This window comes from Phyllostomus hastatus, unplaced genomic scaffold (assembly GCF_019186645.2).
Source record: "Phyllostomus hastatus isolate PE091 unplaced genomic scaffold, TTU_PhHast_1.1 phas_contig_80, whole genome shotgun sequence".
NCBI classification, from domain to species: Eukaryota; Metazoa; Chordata; class Mammalia; order Chiroptera; family Phyllostomidae; genus Phyllostomus; species Phyllostomus hastatus.
The window spans coordinates 26,519,285-26,538,824 of NW_025333960.1; the positions used below are offsets into that span (position 1 = coordinate 26,519,285).

General features: G+C 35.7%; 1 protein-coding gene across 1 annotated transcript in view; it reads left to right on the forward strand.

The window, feature by feature from the left end:
- Nucleotides 1–19,540, forward strand: part of LOC123826172 (desmoglein-1-like) — a 39,611-nt gene that overhangs the window by 12,431 nt on the left and 7,640 nt on the right. Inside the window, 6 exon segments of the mRNA XM_045850125.1 lie at nt 1,681–1,847; nt 3,700–3,834; nt 4,132–4,317; nt 8,442–8,701; nt 10,139–10,278; nt 16,545–16,829. Coding sequence (XP_045706081.1) covers nt 1,681–1,847; nt 3,700–3,834; nt 4,132–4,317; nt 8,442–8,701; nt 10,139–10,278; nt 16,545–16,829 — 1,173 coding nt within the window.

Here is a 19,540-nt window from a genome sequence, read left to right on the forward strand (position 1 = left end):
TTTGTTTTAAAAAAATAACTTTTAAAATCACCCATAGAAATCACTTCCAGGCAATCTCTTGTGTGGCTGTAATCTTCTAGAGCATTTTTGACAGCCAATAAATGCAAAATAAGTATTGTTTTTTCTTCTTCTATGTGATTATAAGTGTGTGTGTCTCCGTGTTTTGATGGCTTTTTACTCAAGTTACTGTTTTTATGCATTTAAAATGTATTATAAACTGAATCCTGTTTGGCCCACCTTGCACATTTAAAGCCAAATGTCTCAAGTGGTGCAAGTTGAGGGGCACCAGAAAAGCTGTACCTACACAGAGCGTCCACCTGCAAGAGCTGTGACCATCCAAAGGTGGGGTGGTCACTGTAAATGGCCACTCCTTGTAGATCACTGTAAATGGCAACATTTTAACTGCCAAATATTCAGACCCTTGGAAGGAACAGTATATCAACTGCTTAGCACACTACTGAAAATTGGGCTACACATATGGAAAAGAGCAGAGATCATTTTCATTTGAATTCAAAACTTAACATACCATAGTTACTTTTAAACTTTATGTGGTATAACTGCTTATGAATTTTAAAAATCCTTATATTTTACTTTATGCATTAAAATATCTCTATAGTGTAAACTATTAAAAATACCATTTTAAAATGTTTTTTGAACACATTCACACAACATGGAAAGTAAAAATGGAATGGAAATTTGACTTTTTTCTCTTTTCTAGTAAGTGCTACCATTAGTTGCTTAGGTATGTATGTTCTATAATTATGTAAATATATAGAGACATGTTTTTGGAAACTTTTTTACCTATTAATACACAGTACAAACTTTTTAATACATATTTTGAACATATTTCCATGTTAAGAAATATAGATTTCTTCAATCTTTTTGACAAGTTGCCTCAGATTCATTGTATAAATGTAGCACAATTAATTGCCTTTTGATATATTTTTTAAATGATGCCGAAACAAATACACACAGAGATTGAGAGAGGGAGATGGGAGATACGTTAGTCATTTTTGTCTGTAAGACACTGATTGTGTATCAAACAGCTGGAGTGTAGAAAAGAATTCTGGTTTATGAACACTGGCAACTTTTCACACTCTCTGGTGTCCTTCATCAAAACTGCTTGTAGGATTAAAGGTCAAGATAAGGGATAGGACAAAGTGTGTAGTTAAACAAGCTTCTCTTTAAAACTGCTAGTTACCTAGCACTAAACTAGGGACCATCCAAAAGAAAACAATAATATACATTTACTGAATATGCATTATTCAGTAGGAACGTTATATGATTTTCTCTCATTAAACTACCTAATCCTTTCATGATTTCAGTGAGGATTGTCCTGTTATCATATCCACATTTGCAGATAAGGAGACTGAGGCCAAGACCCTATAGCTAGAAAGAGCTATATAGTTGACAAACTTTGGTCTGGCCATAATATCATTTTGTTTCACTATAACAATAAAAAAAAAGGCATCATACTAGAATAAGAAATGGAAAGGCAGAATAAAACATTTCTTTGTTTTCTATCAGCAATACCTAGGTTCTTGGTAAAATGGGCTTTTTTGTTAATGCAAAGGTATAAAAAGGAGCTAATATATGAATATATTGAAGTAAAAAGGAAAAGAGGTAGCTATAACAAAAATGCAAACTGTTCATTTACAATTAATTTTTCTTGATCTTTAGATACACTGGTGATGAAACTCAATGCTACTGATGCAGATGAACCCAATAATTTGAACTCAAAAATAGCTTTCAAGATCATAAGCCAGGAACCTTCTGATTCACCCATGTTTATTATCAACAGATACACTGGAGAAATTCGAACAATGAATAATTTTCTAGACAGAGAGGTAATTTCTCCTTTTCTATTTTTTTTTATTTTTTGAAGATTTTATTTATTTATTTTTAGAGAGAGGGGAAAGGAGGGAGAAAGAAAGGGAGAAAAACATCAATGTGTGGTTGCCTCTCACATGTCCCCTGCTGGGGACTTGGCCCACAACCCAGGCATGTGCCCTGACTGGGAATCGAACTGGCAACCCTTTGGTTCACAGGCTGGCACTCAGCCCATTGAGGCACACCAGCCAGGACATAATTTCTTTTTTTTTAAATATGAATTGTTCATTGATTGAAACCAATTCTAAAAGAAAAAGTACCTAAGAAAGAAAAAAATTATATTTAAAATTTTTAATTACCTAATCCTTTTACATAATGGTAAGGACATTAAAAACTCTTTAAGATGAAAATATAGGGATCTCTCACATACATTTTATACTGTCATTTTTTCATATAACCTTACTTAGGATTGGCCTCAAATTGAGAAAACTCTATTTTGAGAGTGTATAAAATATGTTAACTAGAATCAAAAGCTTGGCTTATTCATGCATGTGAATGTGATCAAGGCTGCAGAATTTTTACAGGCTAAGAAACTGGTTTATGTTCCTTTAACACCACAGGGTATTGTAAGCTCATTTGACAACAGAATTTTTTTTCTCTTCTTATGTCACACCTACTGACAGCCTATTGATTACTCTGGGAAATGAATCACAGGAACAGAATAATGAATAGAAATTAAGCAACATCCAGATCAATGTTTCATTTACAAATAAGAAAAAAAAATAGTGATTGTTTTCAAATTAGAATCAGCATTACGTGGTTTCTATTATGCCATGTTGTCCTATCACTTAAAGTAAAAATATCAACTTTCATTATTTTTCAATATTATAATACAGCTGACCTGTATATACTATAGGGATATAAATAAGGAGTTTTATTTTCTAATTAATACTCAATATATGTTGTTTAAATCATTATAGTTATTTAAAAATGACAATCTCTTGTTAATGACCTAGAAGTCTAGCATAAATTTTTACACTCTTTAATTATCCAAATGCCATCAGTTTCTCGGTTACCTATATCTCTGTTTATAATTGTTTGAAATTACAGTCAGAAGAAATGGACTCTTTAGGTGTTTCTCAAACTTTCCTAACCCAATGAAAGTCCTTCAATGTCGAAAGAATTTTAGCAGCGAAGTGCTCTAAACAGTGAAGGAACTTTGAGGTCACTGTGCACCACCATAGCCGATATTCTTAACCTGGGGTCCAGGGAGACACTTCAAAATGTCTCTAACTATGAATCTTCTACAGTTATATGACAATTTTGAATGAGAATGCAGTTACAAATGTGTCTAGAAAAGGAGTCAAAACTTGTGCAGCTTCTAATAATTTAAGTACCATTGAGCAGAATCAAGACAGATCATCAGTAATTTCACTGCCAGAACCTGCCTCCCCCACCATCCAAGAAAAGCAAACCATTTGTTATCTCTTTATTCCTCCACACTCGGGGGCTGGTTATCAAAGGTATGGAATTCTTAAGCCCAAAATCTTGATAAAACTCAATCTCTCTTCTCCTGATACTTTTGACCCACTTTACCCTTTATAAACATTTTCAAATTCTGAGCATAGAATAAGGAATGAGGTCTTTAAGAAATGTTGCTTTTATAAAATGAGGCTGGATAAATATTTGGGGAACTAGACGTGGCAACTTTCAAGTTGATTCATGTGAGGTTTGTGAATTGTCAATAATCTGTGTTACCCTCATCACCACCATAGATTTATGTAACTGTTGAGCCAACAGTTTAAAAGAACTCTGCATGAGACAGAATAAGGACTGTCTGTGTCAACTGCTCTGTGGTTTGTGTTTCAGCAATATGGCCAATATTCTCTCTCTGTAAGAGGCTCGGACCGAGATGGTGGGGCAGATGGCATGTCAGCAGAGTGTGAATGCAGCATTAAAATCCTCGATGTCAACGACAACATCCCATACATGGAATTGCCTTCAGTAAGTATTTGTCTTTGAAATTAATAATTTTTCACTCACCACACTTTAACATTTGTTGGAACAATCTTATTTGCAGATGTATATTCATCCTTAGTCACACACAACCCAGATGTAGACCTGTACTTTGTCCAGGATGTTTATATAAGGCCAAGGGAGAACACATTTGAACAATGAAAAGTCTGACTATAAATGCAGATCTTTTTTCTAAATAATGATTAATGATAAACATTTAATACAAGTCTAGCATAGTTCTCTGATTCACATAGTTCATATTAAGTTTTTTTCTTCTTGTTTCAGTATTCTATAAGTATTGAAGAAAATGCTCTGTATTCAGAATTGCTCCACATTAGAGTCATTGATTTGGATGAGCAGTACTCAGCTAACTGGATGGCAGTAATTTTCTTTATCTCTGGAAATGAGGGAAATTGGTTTGACATAGAAATGAATGAACTAACAAATGTGGGAATTTTAAAGGTTATTAAGGTATGGTATCATTATCTAAATATTTTGTTCTCCTTGTCTTATTGCAAATGTTAATCTTAAAATTAAATTTTAAGATTTACAAACTTGAGTGTGTGAAAGAATAAAAATTCCTGTTTTAGAATAGTATATGAAATAGAGCTATTACATAGAAATTTTTCTGTTTATATAATCATGAAAACCAGTATTGAATTTTTAACTCGAAACACTTCTTTTTATTTTGGCATTTCTTTTTTTAAATTATTGTTCAGTTACAGTTGCCTGCCTTTTTCCCCATTGCTCTACCCTGCCCCATCCCTTCCACTCCCACAGTTGATGCCCCCTATTAGTCCTCTATTTATGTCCACTTCTATCAATACAGTACTCCATCACAAGTCATATCAATTGAAAGAATTTTCAAACATGAAACTTATTTAGTGCTTACAACAAAGTATGATCAATCATGAAGGTGTTGTTTTAGAATATTTAGGAAAGTATTTTTAAGTATATTTTATTGATTATGCTATTACAGTTGTCCCATTATTTCACTTCCCCTTGATGCCCTTTGCCCTGGTCCATGGGTTGTACATATAAGTTCTTTGGCTTCTCCACTTCCCATACTATTCTTAACCTCCCTGTGTCTATTTTATACCTACTATTTATGCTTCTTATTCCCCATACCTTTCCCCCCATTCTCCCTCCTCCCCCTACCCACTGATAATCCTCCATGTGATCTCCATTTCTGTGATTCTATTCCTATTCTAGTTGTTTACTTAGTTCATTTTTGTTTTGGTTTTGATTTTTTTTTGGTTCAGTTGTTTATAGTTGTGAGTTTGTTGTCATTTTACTGTTTGAATTTTTGATATTCTTTTTTTTCTTAGATAAGTCCCTGCAGTATTTCATGTAATAAGGGCTTGGTGATGATGAACTCCTTTAACATGACCTTATCTGGGGAGCACTTTATCTGCCCTCCCATTCTAAATGATAGCTTTGCTGAATGATCTATGTTGTATAGGTCCTTGCTTTTCATCACTTTGGATATTTCTTTCCAGCCCCTTCTTGCTTGCAAGGTTTCTTTGGAGAAATCAGCTGATGGTTTTGTGGAAATACCTTTGTAGGTAACTGTCTCCTTTTCTCTTGCTGCTTTTAAGATTCTCTCCTTATCTTTAGCCTTGGGTAATATAATTATGATATGCCTTGGTGTCTTCCTCCTTGGGTCCAATTTCTTTGGGACTTTGAGCTTCTGGGACCTCCTGGAAATCTATTTTCTTTGCCAGATTGGGGAAGTTTTCCTTCCTTATGTTTTCAATTTCTTGCTCTTCCTCTTCTCCTTCTGGAACCCCTATCATTCAGACATTGGAACATCTAACGTTGTCCCGGAAGTTCCTAATCCTCTTCTAATTTTTTTGAATTCTTGTTTCTTCATTCTGTTCCAGTTGAATATTTCTTTCTTCCTTCTCTTCCAAATCTTTGATGTAAGTCCTGGTTTCCTTCCCTTCACTGTTTGTTCCCTGTATATTATTCTTTATTTCACCTCACATACCCTTTACTTTTGCCTCTATTTTGCCACCATATTCAATCATTTTTGTGAGCATCCTGATTACCAGTGTTTTGAACTCTGCATTTGATATGTTGTCTATCTTCTTGTCACTGAGTTATTTTCTGGAGTTTTTATCTGTTCTTTCATTTGGGCCATATTTCTTTGTTTTGGAGCAACAGATACCTTGCAAGGGGTGGATCCTTGGGTAATTATTAGAGCTGGGCAAACCACTTCTCTGCATTGTGGTGCTGTGCATGGAGGAGGGGACAGAGAGGAAACAATGCCACTTGCTTTGCTCTCTCCCTCCCTTCAGTCACTTCCCTCACTTCCCACAAGTAGATTGTGTACTTTCAGGTGCTGATTCCTGGGTGGGTGGGCTTGTTCATTTTAGGATCTTGTGGGCCCCTATAATGGACTCTCCTGTGAGACTGAGAGTTTCTCCAGCTGCTGCAATCCCCACAGATTTTTACAGCCAGATGTTTTGAGGCTTTGGTTTCTAACATTGGAAACTTGAGTTGCTCGATCTGTCTCACTCTCCAGTTTTCCTCCTGGCTTATCTGCACTCGAATGTGGGAATCCTGGTCTGCCAGCCACCTTGCCCCGTGTTCTCACCATACTAGCTTCCCATTTCTGCCTCCTACCACTCTGTATGAATGTTTCTTTAACTCCTTGGTTGTTGAACTTCCATACAGTTTGATTTTCTAGCAGTTCTTGTTTTTTGTTTTTAAATAGTTTCTTATCTTTCTTTTAGTTGTGTGATGGAGCAAAGTGTGTCTACCTATGCCTCCATCTTGGCTGGGAGTCCTCAGAAAAATATTTTTAAATCAGATTTAACATAGCCTTTAAAAATAATTGTCCATGTCAACATTATGTGACAATTATTACACTCTAAGGATGTTCATCACATAAATTAAGAGTTCTTAATTCCTCCAGTGTCTCTTTATGAAATTAATATTCAATAGCTGTAACTGCAGAATCACATTCCCATCTCATTGTGGCTGCTGACCAAAGTTTCCTATGACATAAATGCACTAGAGATTTGGTCCAAGTCCCTAGAGCTCTCCTGTGTCCCTCTCACACTAGTGATGCACCACATCCCCCTGCAGTAGAATTTCCTCTGAGAGATGAGGGGCAATGTCGGACTCCTAGGGAGCTGGTAGTGAAAGCTTCACCGTGTGCTGCAAGACCTACCCAGTCTGTGTGAAAATTCGTGAAAGCTGTACTTGGACTGTATGTGGTGCATGCACTGTGGATCTTCATAGTAAAATGTAATTCCTTTTCCACTATTTCCTTCCTTCAGAATAGTCCTCAGAAACAGACTGCTAAGGAATTCGGTCCTCCTAGCAGTATGTGATCACTTGTTTCATGTCTTCATAAAGTGTCACCATGTCTATAGCTTCCATTTAGTGAGGCCATGAGCAGAGGCTTTAGGCTGTTCCTCACAGCATCCCTGTGATAGATGATATGCCCACATCACAGATAAACGCATTGAGGTTCAGCAAGAGCAGGCAACCTGCTCGAGTTCTCATCACTAGTGAGTGATAGGGCTGACCCTTAAACCTACATCTCTCTGGCTATTGAGTACATTCTTTCCACTACACTACCTGGGATTCCATGCTGGGAAAACTGAGTCCCAAACTGTTTTATATGAAACTACTATAACACTTTAGAAAGTTAATCTCTTCTCAGTACCTCTATGTGTAAAATGGGAATGATTTTGAATTTTCTCCCAGACATGATATCATATATTTTCTTTTTAATGACTAAATACTATATATAATATATATTTGTTTCTGTGTAATGTACATGTATACATAATTTTATAGCCATTCTTGGAACAGCAATATAGCCAATATTAGAGCAAAGACTAAATATTTTCACTAAGTGAAGAGTTCAGTTTGTGAATAAATGGTCATCTAAGTTACTCTCTTCTGAAAATTTAGAAAAATATATTTGGCATAATGTATAGTCAGAGCATTTTATGAGAAGCTGATATTGAAATCACCTTTTATAATAAAAATGACTACTTGATTATTTCATAAGATGAAATAATTTTTCCAGAATATCTTGAAAATATAAGCATTTCTTCATATATATATGATATATATATATATGTGCTACATTCTAACACCAGACTTATAGCAAGAAGTCACACTTATAGAACTAAAATTCCTCTAAATTGTTCTTCATGGATAAAGCAGTCAAATGATGGAAACTACAATGTGTCCTTCCATAATTTGTGTATATAGAACTACTTTCTGAATGATATGAAGTGATACAAGCTGACATAAACTGTCTTTGCACTACAAAATGCAAGGATTGACCATCTATATTAACTTTTTAATTTGGTGGACAATTAGGACTCATGTCATAGATTGTCAATTTTTGCAACAAAGGATCTAAGACAACTGGATTTTTTCTTACTATGTATATTTTATGTGTTTGTACTGAATTAAAGATAAAGAAAGAATACATTGTATGTTTCTATGTATCTATATTTAACTTAAAAAGAAGCCCAAAGTTTTCTTTGCTTATTATCAAAGGCTTTCTTTCCCTTATAGAATTTTTTCCTTCTTATAGTAAAACTATTTCACTCTGTATTTTCCAGCCCTTAGATTATGAAGCTGTGAAGAATCTTCAACTTAGTATGGGTGTTAGAAATAAAGCTGAATTTCATCATTCCATTATGTCCCAATATAAGCTCACAGCGACTGCAATCTCGGTGACTGTGTTCAATGTAATTGAAGGCCCAGTGTTCCATCCAGGTTCAAAGACATATGTAGTAACTAGTAACATGGGACAAAATTATAAAGTGGGAGACTTTGTAGCTACTGATCTGGACACTGGTGGACCATCAACAACTGTTAGGTAAGACTAACATTTTCGACTAATTTTCATCACATACTGAATTAAATACATATGTTCTTTTAAGAAATGTTAAGTATGAATTAAAATATTTTTCATTATTTAGAAACCATCATCTAATAATAAAAAGCACTAGCCACTGAATTATCACTTAATTTAGAATGTTTAAGAACATATAAAAATTGGTGCAAAGTGCAAGATGTAAAGTGTGAAGCTATAAATTGTGGAGATATTATATCTTTAGAGTTTGACGCTCCTGTGTTTATACATTTTATTGACCAATTAGCTGACTACCACATATCAAGGTTATTTACCCTGGAAGATTGCATGGACTGATGTTCCCATCGCCTATTTGCCCAAATTGAAATCCATTAGATCTAGTTACTCTCTTTGCTTTAATCAGCACTTAGTTGGTATTGGCCTTTGGTAACTTTGGTATGAAAAATGAGGTAGGTTAAGGAAAAGTCATTTGATATAATTTTTTTAATTTTGTAAATCAAAATATTTCTACTTGATCATACAAATCTGTGTGACTACGTGCACACATGTTTTACACAAGTGCTTGTGATCAAGAATCACAGTGGGGGAAAGGCCTCACTAATGAGTTTTGCAAGGTCTTTCTCTGTGCGCTTCCCACACCTGCGAGCACCTCTGTTAGCGCTCTCAGCACAAGGTGCCCCCACTGCTGGTAAGGTCCTCACACCCTGTGAGTTCACTGAGGGCAGATCACCACCAAGCCCCACCCCTGGGTCCTCTTACAGCCCTATTCCCTGAGTTTGGCACAACACCTGAGACAGAGAGTTACTAACCAGTATTTCTTTAACAAATGTAAATGAGGGGGAAAGACATGGAAGTGGAAGATGAGGAAGAGAGAAAAGAGAATAGAGAATAGGACAGAAGCACAAGGAAAGGACATTCCTTGTAGTTTGGAATTCAAAAGAAGTCCCATGAAGTCATTGTGTGTATGGAGAGGGGGAGTGGAAATAGGGAGGCCAAGGTAATGATGAAGTAATTTCTTTGTTAAGAGAACACTTAGGAATTATTAATGAGCTGGGGAAGTCCTAGGATCCGGGTCTTCCAGGCTAGTTCTGATGGTACCAAAATCAAATGAAATGAGATTGCAAGTATCAAAGGAAAATTCTGACATACAAGTGGGCATAAGAGACATTCCACTAGAAATGGCTGCTCAGAAACTCTTAAGTTTACATCTTGGTCTGTTTCTGAGTGTCCTCAAACACTTGGAACTGCCTGAAAAAAAAAAAAACACATTGTCTCTAACAACTGAAAAGTACATGCAGGGATCGTAACTACTGACGCACTGATTGGAAACATTTTATAACCAAACATTTTATAAACAACATCTCTTTCTCTCTCTCTCTCCTCTCTCTCTCTCCTGTTAGAGAGCTGACATTAATTTGTACTGTTATCTTTCAAATACAGATATGTAATGGGAAATAATCCCGCTGAGCTGCTTGCTGTTGACTCAAAGACGGGCATAATTACTTTGAGAAATAAAGTTACCTGGGATCAATATAATATGCTTAATGGAAAATATGAAGGAACAGTTCTGTCTATAGATGGTAAGAGATTAATTTGTTTTTTTTCCTTCTTCATGAACTTATATACATACACTGAACTCAAATTTTAATCATTATAATCATTACCTCAAATCATTGTACTTTGAGGTAATTTAATGTTTTTTCCAACAAAACTTATTATATTGGGTAGTATAGAATCAAATCTTTAATGATATGAAAAGCAGTACAATTTAGTGGATAAGACCATGAGCTCTGCAGTGAGACTAGATTGGCATCTTTGTGCCATCACTTACCAGATACATGATTTTAGAGAAGTTACTTTCTCATCACTCTTCAATATGGAATTAAGGAGTTACTACATGTGAATCACTTAGATATTCAATAAATGTTATTTCTTATTCATGTAAATAATTGAATGTATTAAATTATTTTCAAATAGTTAGGCCAGAAGCCAGACTAACTGAACTTTATATAATCTTTAAAAAGTTGATGTAAAACTTTGTGTAAGCAATTCAGAAGCAACACGCTTGTATTACTCTTAAAACCCAATCAAATTAAATTAGGCTGGTCACTGAAAGAGGGACGTTCCTCAGGGTAACTCTAGTAAGCAGTACTTGCTACTTCAGTTGTTCCTCCCTTCTTTCTCCCTCTCTTTTTCCTCTTCCAATCATCCTAATAATGGTAGACAATTTCCACATGCTTTACAGATGAGAAAACAATAATAATAAAATAACACTTTATAAAGTCATTCAACATTTTTACCAAATATAATGTTTTTTCTGCAGTCAAAATAAATGTAGTTTCAAAGCCAATATTACAAATAGAAATGTGACTCCATCTATTGATAAACCTTATTTTGATTCAGTGCTGAAATTGGCTTCAGTAATTGCTAGCTACCCCTTTTCTTATATCCAACATCAATATTAATTAGATATACGAAGGGAAAATTGGAACTTAGCTTAAAAAAATTGTTAGGCTCCTGGCAAGAAGAATGCCTTTTCTCATCAAAAATTATAACCTTCTGGGGATAAAAATAACAACAAAACAATAGCATTAGAATCAGCAGAGCTGAGATGAAAGGCATGGGATTTGCTGTCATGGACTGGATTTATGCTTGTCTCTGTGATGTACTTCCAGGGATATCTTTATTCATTAACTCCCAAACTATATATTGAATCCCAACCAAACGTCAGCCATTGTGCCAGGCTCTAGGGTTACACCATGGACAAAGGCCAACCACTGAACTCACATGTGTATTAATACGATAGAGATAAAAACAACCATGTCAAACAAAATCATTCCTTTGTTTTACCAAATTTCAATAATCTTAGGAAAATCTCTAAATATAAAAGACTAAATACACACAAATATTAGTTATAGCATTATCTTTAATAATTACATCTTGAGAACAACATCAATAATAGGTAACTGGTAGATAAACCATTGTCCACTTTATATGAAATTATATAGACATCAGAAATTATTTTAATGAAACAATTTTTTTAACTATGAAAGAATTCTTACAATAGAAAGTAAAAAATGTAAAGTGTAACACGCCATATGATATATCAATGTAAGTTAAATAATTTGTAAATTTTAGGCATTGTAATTAAGGCCAAAGGGTAATGCAAGAGAATATCAACAGAGGTTGTTCTTGGGTAGTACAACTATCAGTTTGTTTTGTCTTTGTTTTGTTTTGCTTCTTTATATAACTCTATACTTTGCAAATAATATAGAGTATCCAACTACTTATAATGTAAAGAATATTCCAATAGTGTTACTAGTAATAATTCATAATAAGAGTGATTTTAATATTTCAAACAGTAGTTGAGCGTATATGCTATGCACATGTGAAATGCCATAGCAGGCACATAAATATTTCTACTTCTCTGCCCTTGCAGCTGGACGAAATTAGCTTTGCATGACCTGAGTTCCTAGACAGTAGTGCAGTGTGTATATAATTTGAATAATAAATCATGTTTTATTTCTTAAAAAGATATGCTGTAATAACTTCTGCAACAAACTGTTTCATAAATATGGGTTGCATAATATTTAAAAGATTGTGTTCAAAATATTTAAAGCAATCTATATGGTTCAAAAGCATGTAAGTGAGCAGAAAAAGGGGCTAGTGAGTGGGAAAAATTGGGAGATGTTAGTCAAAAACTACAAACTTCCAGTTACTGAAGAATTATTCCATTTACTAAATAATTAGGCCTGGGAATCTAATGCACAGCATTGTGATTATAGATAACAATTCTGTACTATAGACATACACTTGAAAGAGTAGATCTTAAATTTTCTCACCACAAAAAAAGAAATGGTAACCTTGTGATATGATGGAAATGTTAGCTAGTGCTGTTGTGGTAATAATCATATTGTAATACATAAGTGTATCAAGTCAGCACATTGTACACCTTCAATTACAAGATGTTACATGTCAAGTATAGTATCTCAGTAAAGTTGGGGGAATAGATACTAAAAGGAAAAAGGTTACCTAGGAATTTTTTTAATGCTTCATTAATAATAACCACATGTAAATAATTGCAAATGGGTTGGAGAAAAGCCTAATGTTCCATCAACATCATCCCTACACTGCAGCAAGAATTACTAGGACCACAGAAGTCTGGCCTACTAGCACCTGTTGAAGAAGAAACTTCCCTACATGATAAATGCTGCCTTCAGATAGATGGAGAAAACGGTCACACCTGGAACTTTCAATAATGTGTTTTTTCTGTAGTGACTGATTGCTACTCAGGAATTTTCAACTTCAAATCCCACAGAAAATAAATAGTGCAAATATGATGAATAAATCTTTTTAATGTAATTTTGGAGAAAATAATCAGAGTAGCTGCATACAAAATTCAAATACAAGTAGCTTCCATTCATTTATATAGATGTGAAATAAAACTGACTTTGTAAATCAAAGGTAAATGATCACAATAATGTGTTTCATCTCCTCTCACATATACTATTTTTTGTTAAATTGTTATAAAATGAATATATGATTATTTTGAAAACTTCTTGAAGTATATTTTATTGATTATGCTATTACAGTTGTCCCAATTTTTCCCCTTTTCCCCCCTCCACCTGGTACTCCCCTTCACTCCAGCAGTCCACACCCCTTAGTTCATGTCCATTGGTCATGCATGTAAGTTCTTTGGCTATATTATTCTTAACATCTCCCTTTTTATTTTGCATCTACTAACTATGCTTCCTAATCTCTGTGCCTTTTCCCCCATTCTAACCCTTCCTTCTCCCAGCTGATATCCCTACAAATGATCTCCATATCTGTAATACTGTTCCTGTTCTGGTTGTTGCCTACTTTTTTAAACGTGTTTTTTAATTTAAGATTTGTATTTATTTATTTTTAGAAGGGAAGGGAAGGAGAAAGAAAGGGAGAGAAACATTAATGTGTGGTTGCCTTTCCTGTGGCCCTCACTGGAGACCTGGCCTACAACTGAGGCACATGCCCTGGCTGGGAATCAACCCAGTGACCCTTTGGTTTGCAGGCACATGCTCAATCCACTGAGCCACACCAGCCAGGGCTTTTTTTTTTTCTGATTCATTTGTTGATGTGAATTTGTTGGCATTTTAATGTTCATAGATTTAATCTTCTTTTTTTAAAAATAAATCCCTGTAATATTTCATGTAATAACAGCTTAGTGATGATGAACTTCTTTATTTACCTTGTCTGGGAAGCACTTTATCTGCCCTTCCATTCTAAATGGAAGCTTTGCTGGATAGAATAATCTTAGTTGTAGGTCCTTGCTTTTTATCACTTTGAATGCTTCTTTCCAGTCCCTTCTAGCCTGCAAGCTTTCTTTGGAGATATGAGCTGATAGTCTTATGGGAACTCCTTTGTAGGTAACTCTCTCCTTTCTTCTTGCTGCTTCTAAGATTGTCTCCTTGTCTTTAACCTTTGGCATTTTAATTATGATTTGTCTTGGTGTGGTCCTCTTTGGGTCTAAGTTGTTTGGGACTCTCTATGCCTTCTGGACATGTATGTCTATTTCTTTCACCAAATTGGGGACGTTTTTTTCAAATTATTTTTCAAATAATTTTCCATTTCTGGTTCTTCCTCTTCTCCTTTTGGAGATCCTGGCACTTTTGGAAATGTCCCCGAGTCTTCTTATACTCTCCTCATTTTTTTGAATTCTTGTTTCTTCCCTCTGTTCTGGTTGAATATTTAATTCTTCATTATATTACAAATTGTTGATCTGAACATCAGCTTCCTTCCCTTCATTGGGTGTTACCTGTGGATTTTTCTTTACTTCACTTAGGGTAGCCTTCATTTCTTCCCTTATGTTTTTGCTGTATTCAGTGATTTCTCTGAGCATCCCGATCTCCAGTGTTTTGAACTCTGCATCTGATAGGTTGGCTATCTCCTTTTAATTTATTTCTTTTTCTGGGGTTTTGTTCTGTTCTTTCATTTGGGCCATATTTCTTTGTCTTCTCAATTTGCAGCCTCCTTTGTTTCTTTCTGTGTATTAGGTAGAGCTTCTCTGACTCTCTGTCTTAGCACACCTGTTAAGTTGTATGGGGTGGAGCCTTAGGTATTCACTGGGCAGGCCAACTGACTTCACCCTTTTGTGGTACTGTGGGGTGGGGAAGGGTTGGAGAGGTGACAGTGTTGCTGCCTGGCTTCTGGAGGCTAGACTAGCACTCACCCCATTTCCAGTCACTTCCCCCACTTCCCATATGTGACTAGCACCCTTCTAGCTGATGCCCTGGTGGTGATTCCCAGAATGGGTGCATTTGTGTATGTTCTAGGTCTATGAGGGCCCTTTAAATAGCCTCTCCTGAGTAACCAGCAGTTTCTTCCATTTCTCCAACCCCCACTGGTTTTTACAGTCATAATTTATGAGGCTTTATGTTCCTGGCACTGGAACCCTGGGCTGTGTGATGTGGCCTGAAGCTGGGATCATTTGCTCCCAAAGTAACACTCCCAACTTTTATCCACCACACAAGAATATGGGCCACCCATTTTGCCACCACCACTGCCACCTCTCCACAACACACGATTGCTCTCTGTCCTGGCTCCCCATCTCCACCCACCCTACCTAGATGTCTGCATGAATATGGCTTCTTTAAATCCTTGGTTGTCAGACATACATACAGTTCAGTTTTCTGGCAGTTATAGATGTTTTTTGTTTTGAGGTTAGTTGTGATTCTTCTTGTGGTTGCACAAGGAGGCAAAGCATGTCTACCCATGCCTCCATCTTGACCAGAACTCTTATTTTGATAGCTTTTAATGGACCAGTTTTGTTACAACATAAAGACATAAATATAGACTCAAATGTATTTCTTATTCAACTGTATTGAGGTATAATTCATATTCAACAAATACTCTTTTTAAATGTAGAGCCCGATGAGTACTGGCAGATGTATGCATGCACATATACTATACATTGCTACAAAAAGATCTAGAGCATATTCATCACCACAAAGAGTTCCCTTGCATCCTTTTGCAGTCATTACTTCAGCTCTGCTTCAGCCCATGTGCCTGCTGATCCAATTGTAGATGTATTTTGATGTACTGCCCTTTATACCACAAGTGCTCAAAATCAGTCTACTGTTTTGAAATACTGGTTGGTTAGATGGTTGGTTGGTTTAAATAAACAGCAAGTGTAGAGCAATTCAGTTGAAACAAATAACAAATGTACCTACTCCTATGTTTAATCAAGGAACACAGTGACTTACTATAACTTTGAAGAACAAGAAAAGAGCAAGTTTTGAATATCTCATTTTGAATCAAAAGTGTTTCACCTTCTAATTGAAATGAAAATTTGTCTGCACCTCCAATATTGTCAGTTTCCTCTCCTATAAGTTATTGGTTGAGAGTTTGGGGATATGCTGCTTTATCACTAGGAAATATTTGTAGAAATGTTATACCAGCCTGTTCAAAATCTGTTCATTTTGTCAGCTCATAAAAGGAAAAGAACAAACATAGTTGAAGAAAAAAGAGAGTAAAACAACAAGACAATCTAGCTTTAATTTAGGAAATATGCAAAACCATAGTCTAGAAATACCTCCACCGTGGCTTATAACACACCACTAGCAAACACTTACTTTCTGTGGCATTTACTGTTTATGCTTTCCAGTACATGAGACAGTTTTTCAGAAGCACTTATAGTCATAATGGTTTGATTTAAAAATGAATCATGAATAAGGGATGATTTAGGAAGTTATTGATGGATGGAACTAAAGACATTGAAGTAAGTATTGATACAAAAAGAAAATAGTTTTGTATTGCCCAACAATTACTACACTCAATGTATAAAATATTTCATTTTTGAACCTTGTTTCAGATGCTCTTCAAAGAACTTGTACTGGTACAATTACTATTAACCTTGAAGGTTCCGAATGGGAACAGTCTGGACCTACTACAACAAGTGGCCCTGGATATGAAGTTACACCTACTACTTCTGAACTTGAAAATGATCACAGTGTTGGCAGTGGTGAAGGTGGTGGTGGAGGAGTAAGTGAGCAAGGAGAAACAGGGGTTGGAATAGGTGTGCCCCTTATTGCAGATAATGTGCATTTTGGTCCTGCTGGCATTGGACTACTCATCATGGGATTCTTGGTCCTAGGATGTAAGTACTTTAACAGTCCATTTTATATGTGCCCCCTCAAAAGGAATTGTGAGAAGTTTTCTGATGTTTTGATAAAATATATTTTATAAATTCTTATTTTTTCAATTATCAAGATATTTCTATATTTAGTGCTGGATTTGTAAGATAAAATAGTCCAACTTCTTGACAGTGAAGGATAAAAAGTTTTTCATTAAATCTCAGTGTAGTGGGAAGTCTCATAAGATGCAGTTCAAATTCCTATGTGAGTGAAGTACTCAATGAGAAGCAATCGATTAGGAGTCAGGAAAGCCTACATAGAGAAAATAAATTCTCATTTGGGTATTAACAGAACAAGCCTAATGAAGAAGAAATGGGGAACACATAACAAGGAGAGAAAATAATCTATGTACAAACCCCCTAAAGAATGAAGGGCTGGTTACCAACATAAAAGACTCCAATAGGAAGAACCAGAGGATGTGCAGGACTGCGTGGTGACAGTTGAGACTAGAAAGATAGGCAGGCGCCAGACCCTGAAGGGATTTCATGCTATGCTAAGACTTAATGAAAGAGATCCAGATAGACATAGTGTTAAACTTCAGCTTCTAAATGTAATTGTCTGAGTCTTTCACAGATTATGTAACTTGCTGATCCACAGAAACATTTACGATCACTAGAAGAGACCTAGTCAAGATTCTAGCCATGAGGGTATAGTATGCACTGTATTCTCTAAATGGTCTTCAACGTTGCCTAGAATGATGATAGATATTAGAGTAGAGATGAGCTAGATCTTACTGTCTCTGAGGAATGAGAAGGGGAGCTCTGAAGTAAGTAAGTTGATACCTGCACATTACTATTAAACTAAATATTGCCATTTTTCAAATATAGAATCATAAAATCTCAGTGACAGGATACCTCAGGCATTAATCAAAACATATGCACATAAAATATCAAATCACAACACTCTGCATATAAAATATTTTTTCTACCTTCATTTTTTAATATATAAACAGCTGTACAATAGATGTTTTACACTGAATTTATTAGTAGACAGGATTTTCTCCAATTTTAAATAACTTTCACTCTTTTGAAATTTATGATCAAAAGCAAATTCATCTGAACCACAAAGGCTTTGGACATGCTGATAGCCCAACTTAAAGTGGAGGATCTTTTTCCACAATTGAAAATGAATTTCAAAAAACAAGAAATTTATATGTGAAGTAATAAGACTTCATTCTTATTCATTCATAAGAAATTGAAATGACCATGAAAAGTTCTATTAAAGGAGAAAAAAGGTTGAAAAAACATTCTTGTCAAAATAAACCAAGGCAACAAAAATGCTAGCAAATTTGCAGAATGCAATATAAAATATATATGAGAAGACACAATCCTCTAATTTCCCCTGTTTGGATATATTAATTATTAAACAACATTTTAAACAATTGACCCAGGTACTGACTGCTTCTACTGCAAAACCTGTATAACTTTAACTTTGAGTTTGCTTTTTATATTGGTGACTGACTACCTTTAGTTAGTATGGTTATAAAATATTTTAAAATTGTATTATGGGCTTTATATTCAAACACCTCTAGATTCAAAGCTATCTCTAAGCTTGACATATTTTCAAGAAAGCAAAACACCAGGAATTATTTTTCTCCTATTTTTCCTTCTTTCTTCTCCTCGCTCTCTCTCTCTTTTAGAAATAAAATGTGTGTATTATTTATTACACTGAAAGAATGACCATTAATAATCACTCCTTCAGGCTTAACTCCACTGAGTTAAATATATTAACAATAATTTGCATATAACAAATATATTTCCTAAACACCATAGATAAATCATTCTATGTGTACATTTTAAACATATTCTGTGTTTAGGACTCAAAAGTAGCCTTGAACATTTAAAACAGCAAAAATATACAAAAGAATGACAAGTGGAAGTAGTGCTGGCACAGTGCCCTGTGTTTGTATCCAGAGACACACCATAGAAATCCCAGGTTAAGAAAACATTAAAAACTGTTTGGTATATAAGAATATTTTGGGAGAGGGGAGTGGAGAGAACAACAGTTTCCCTTTGGCTTAGGAGAGTCAACAGCGTGAAGTCATTAAACCTGAATCAGAACCCACTAAAGGAGTCAGAATTCAGGGGTGGGAAACTCAGAGTGGCAGGGAGCTGTGTGAGTTCTTCACTCCCTTCACCAGGCCCAGCCCAGGTTCCCGCCTAGAAAGAGCTGCTGAGGCTACTTCTGTTTCAGAAGGATAATCATGTGATGGTGTGAGTGGCGCTTTCATCTTACTGTCTGCAATGAACGATGATTTGAGAGATGCTTTTCCATTTTAAAACACAAATGTCTGTACCCCAGCAGATGAATGTGCAGCCCCTGCTGGGAGTCTCAGGGCCACCTCCGCTCCCACCATCAGTGGCCCTGTGAGCAGGGAGCCTGGAGGGGCCCAGCAGCCAGGAGCTCAGCTGTCAGTGTGTAGGCAGCCCAGAGTTGACTGTAGTCACCTTTCTACCATCACTTTTAATCAGAGCTGCCCTCTTGTCTGGGCATTACAATCTCACTGAAGGCTTTTCCCTATGAGTACATTTGGGGCACTGCACAGTGTCCTCTGGGTGTGGAGGGTAATGACAGGCAGGGAACAAGAAGGGTGCAGACACTTTCTCTTCTTCTCAGGAACCCAGGCTTGCCCAGCATTTCCCTCCATCTTATTACTCTCCTTACTGTGTTCCTC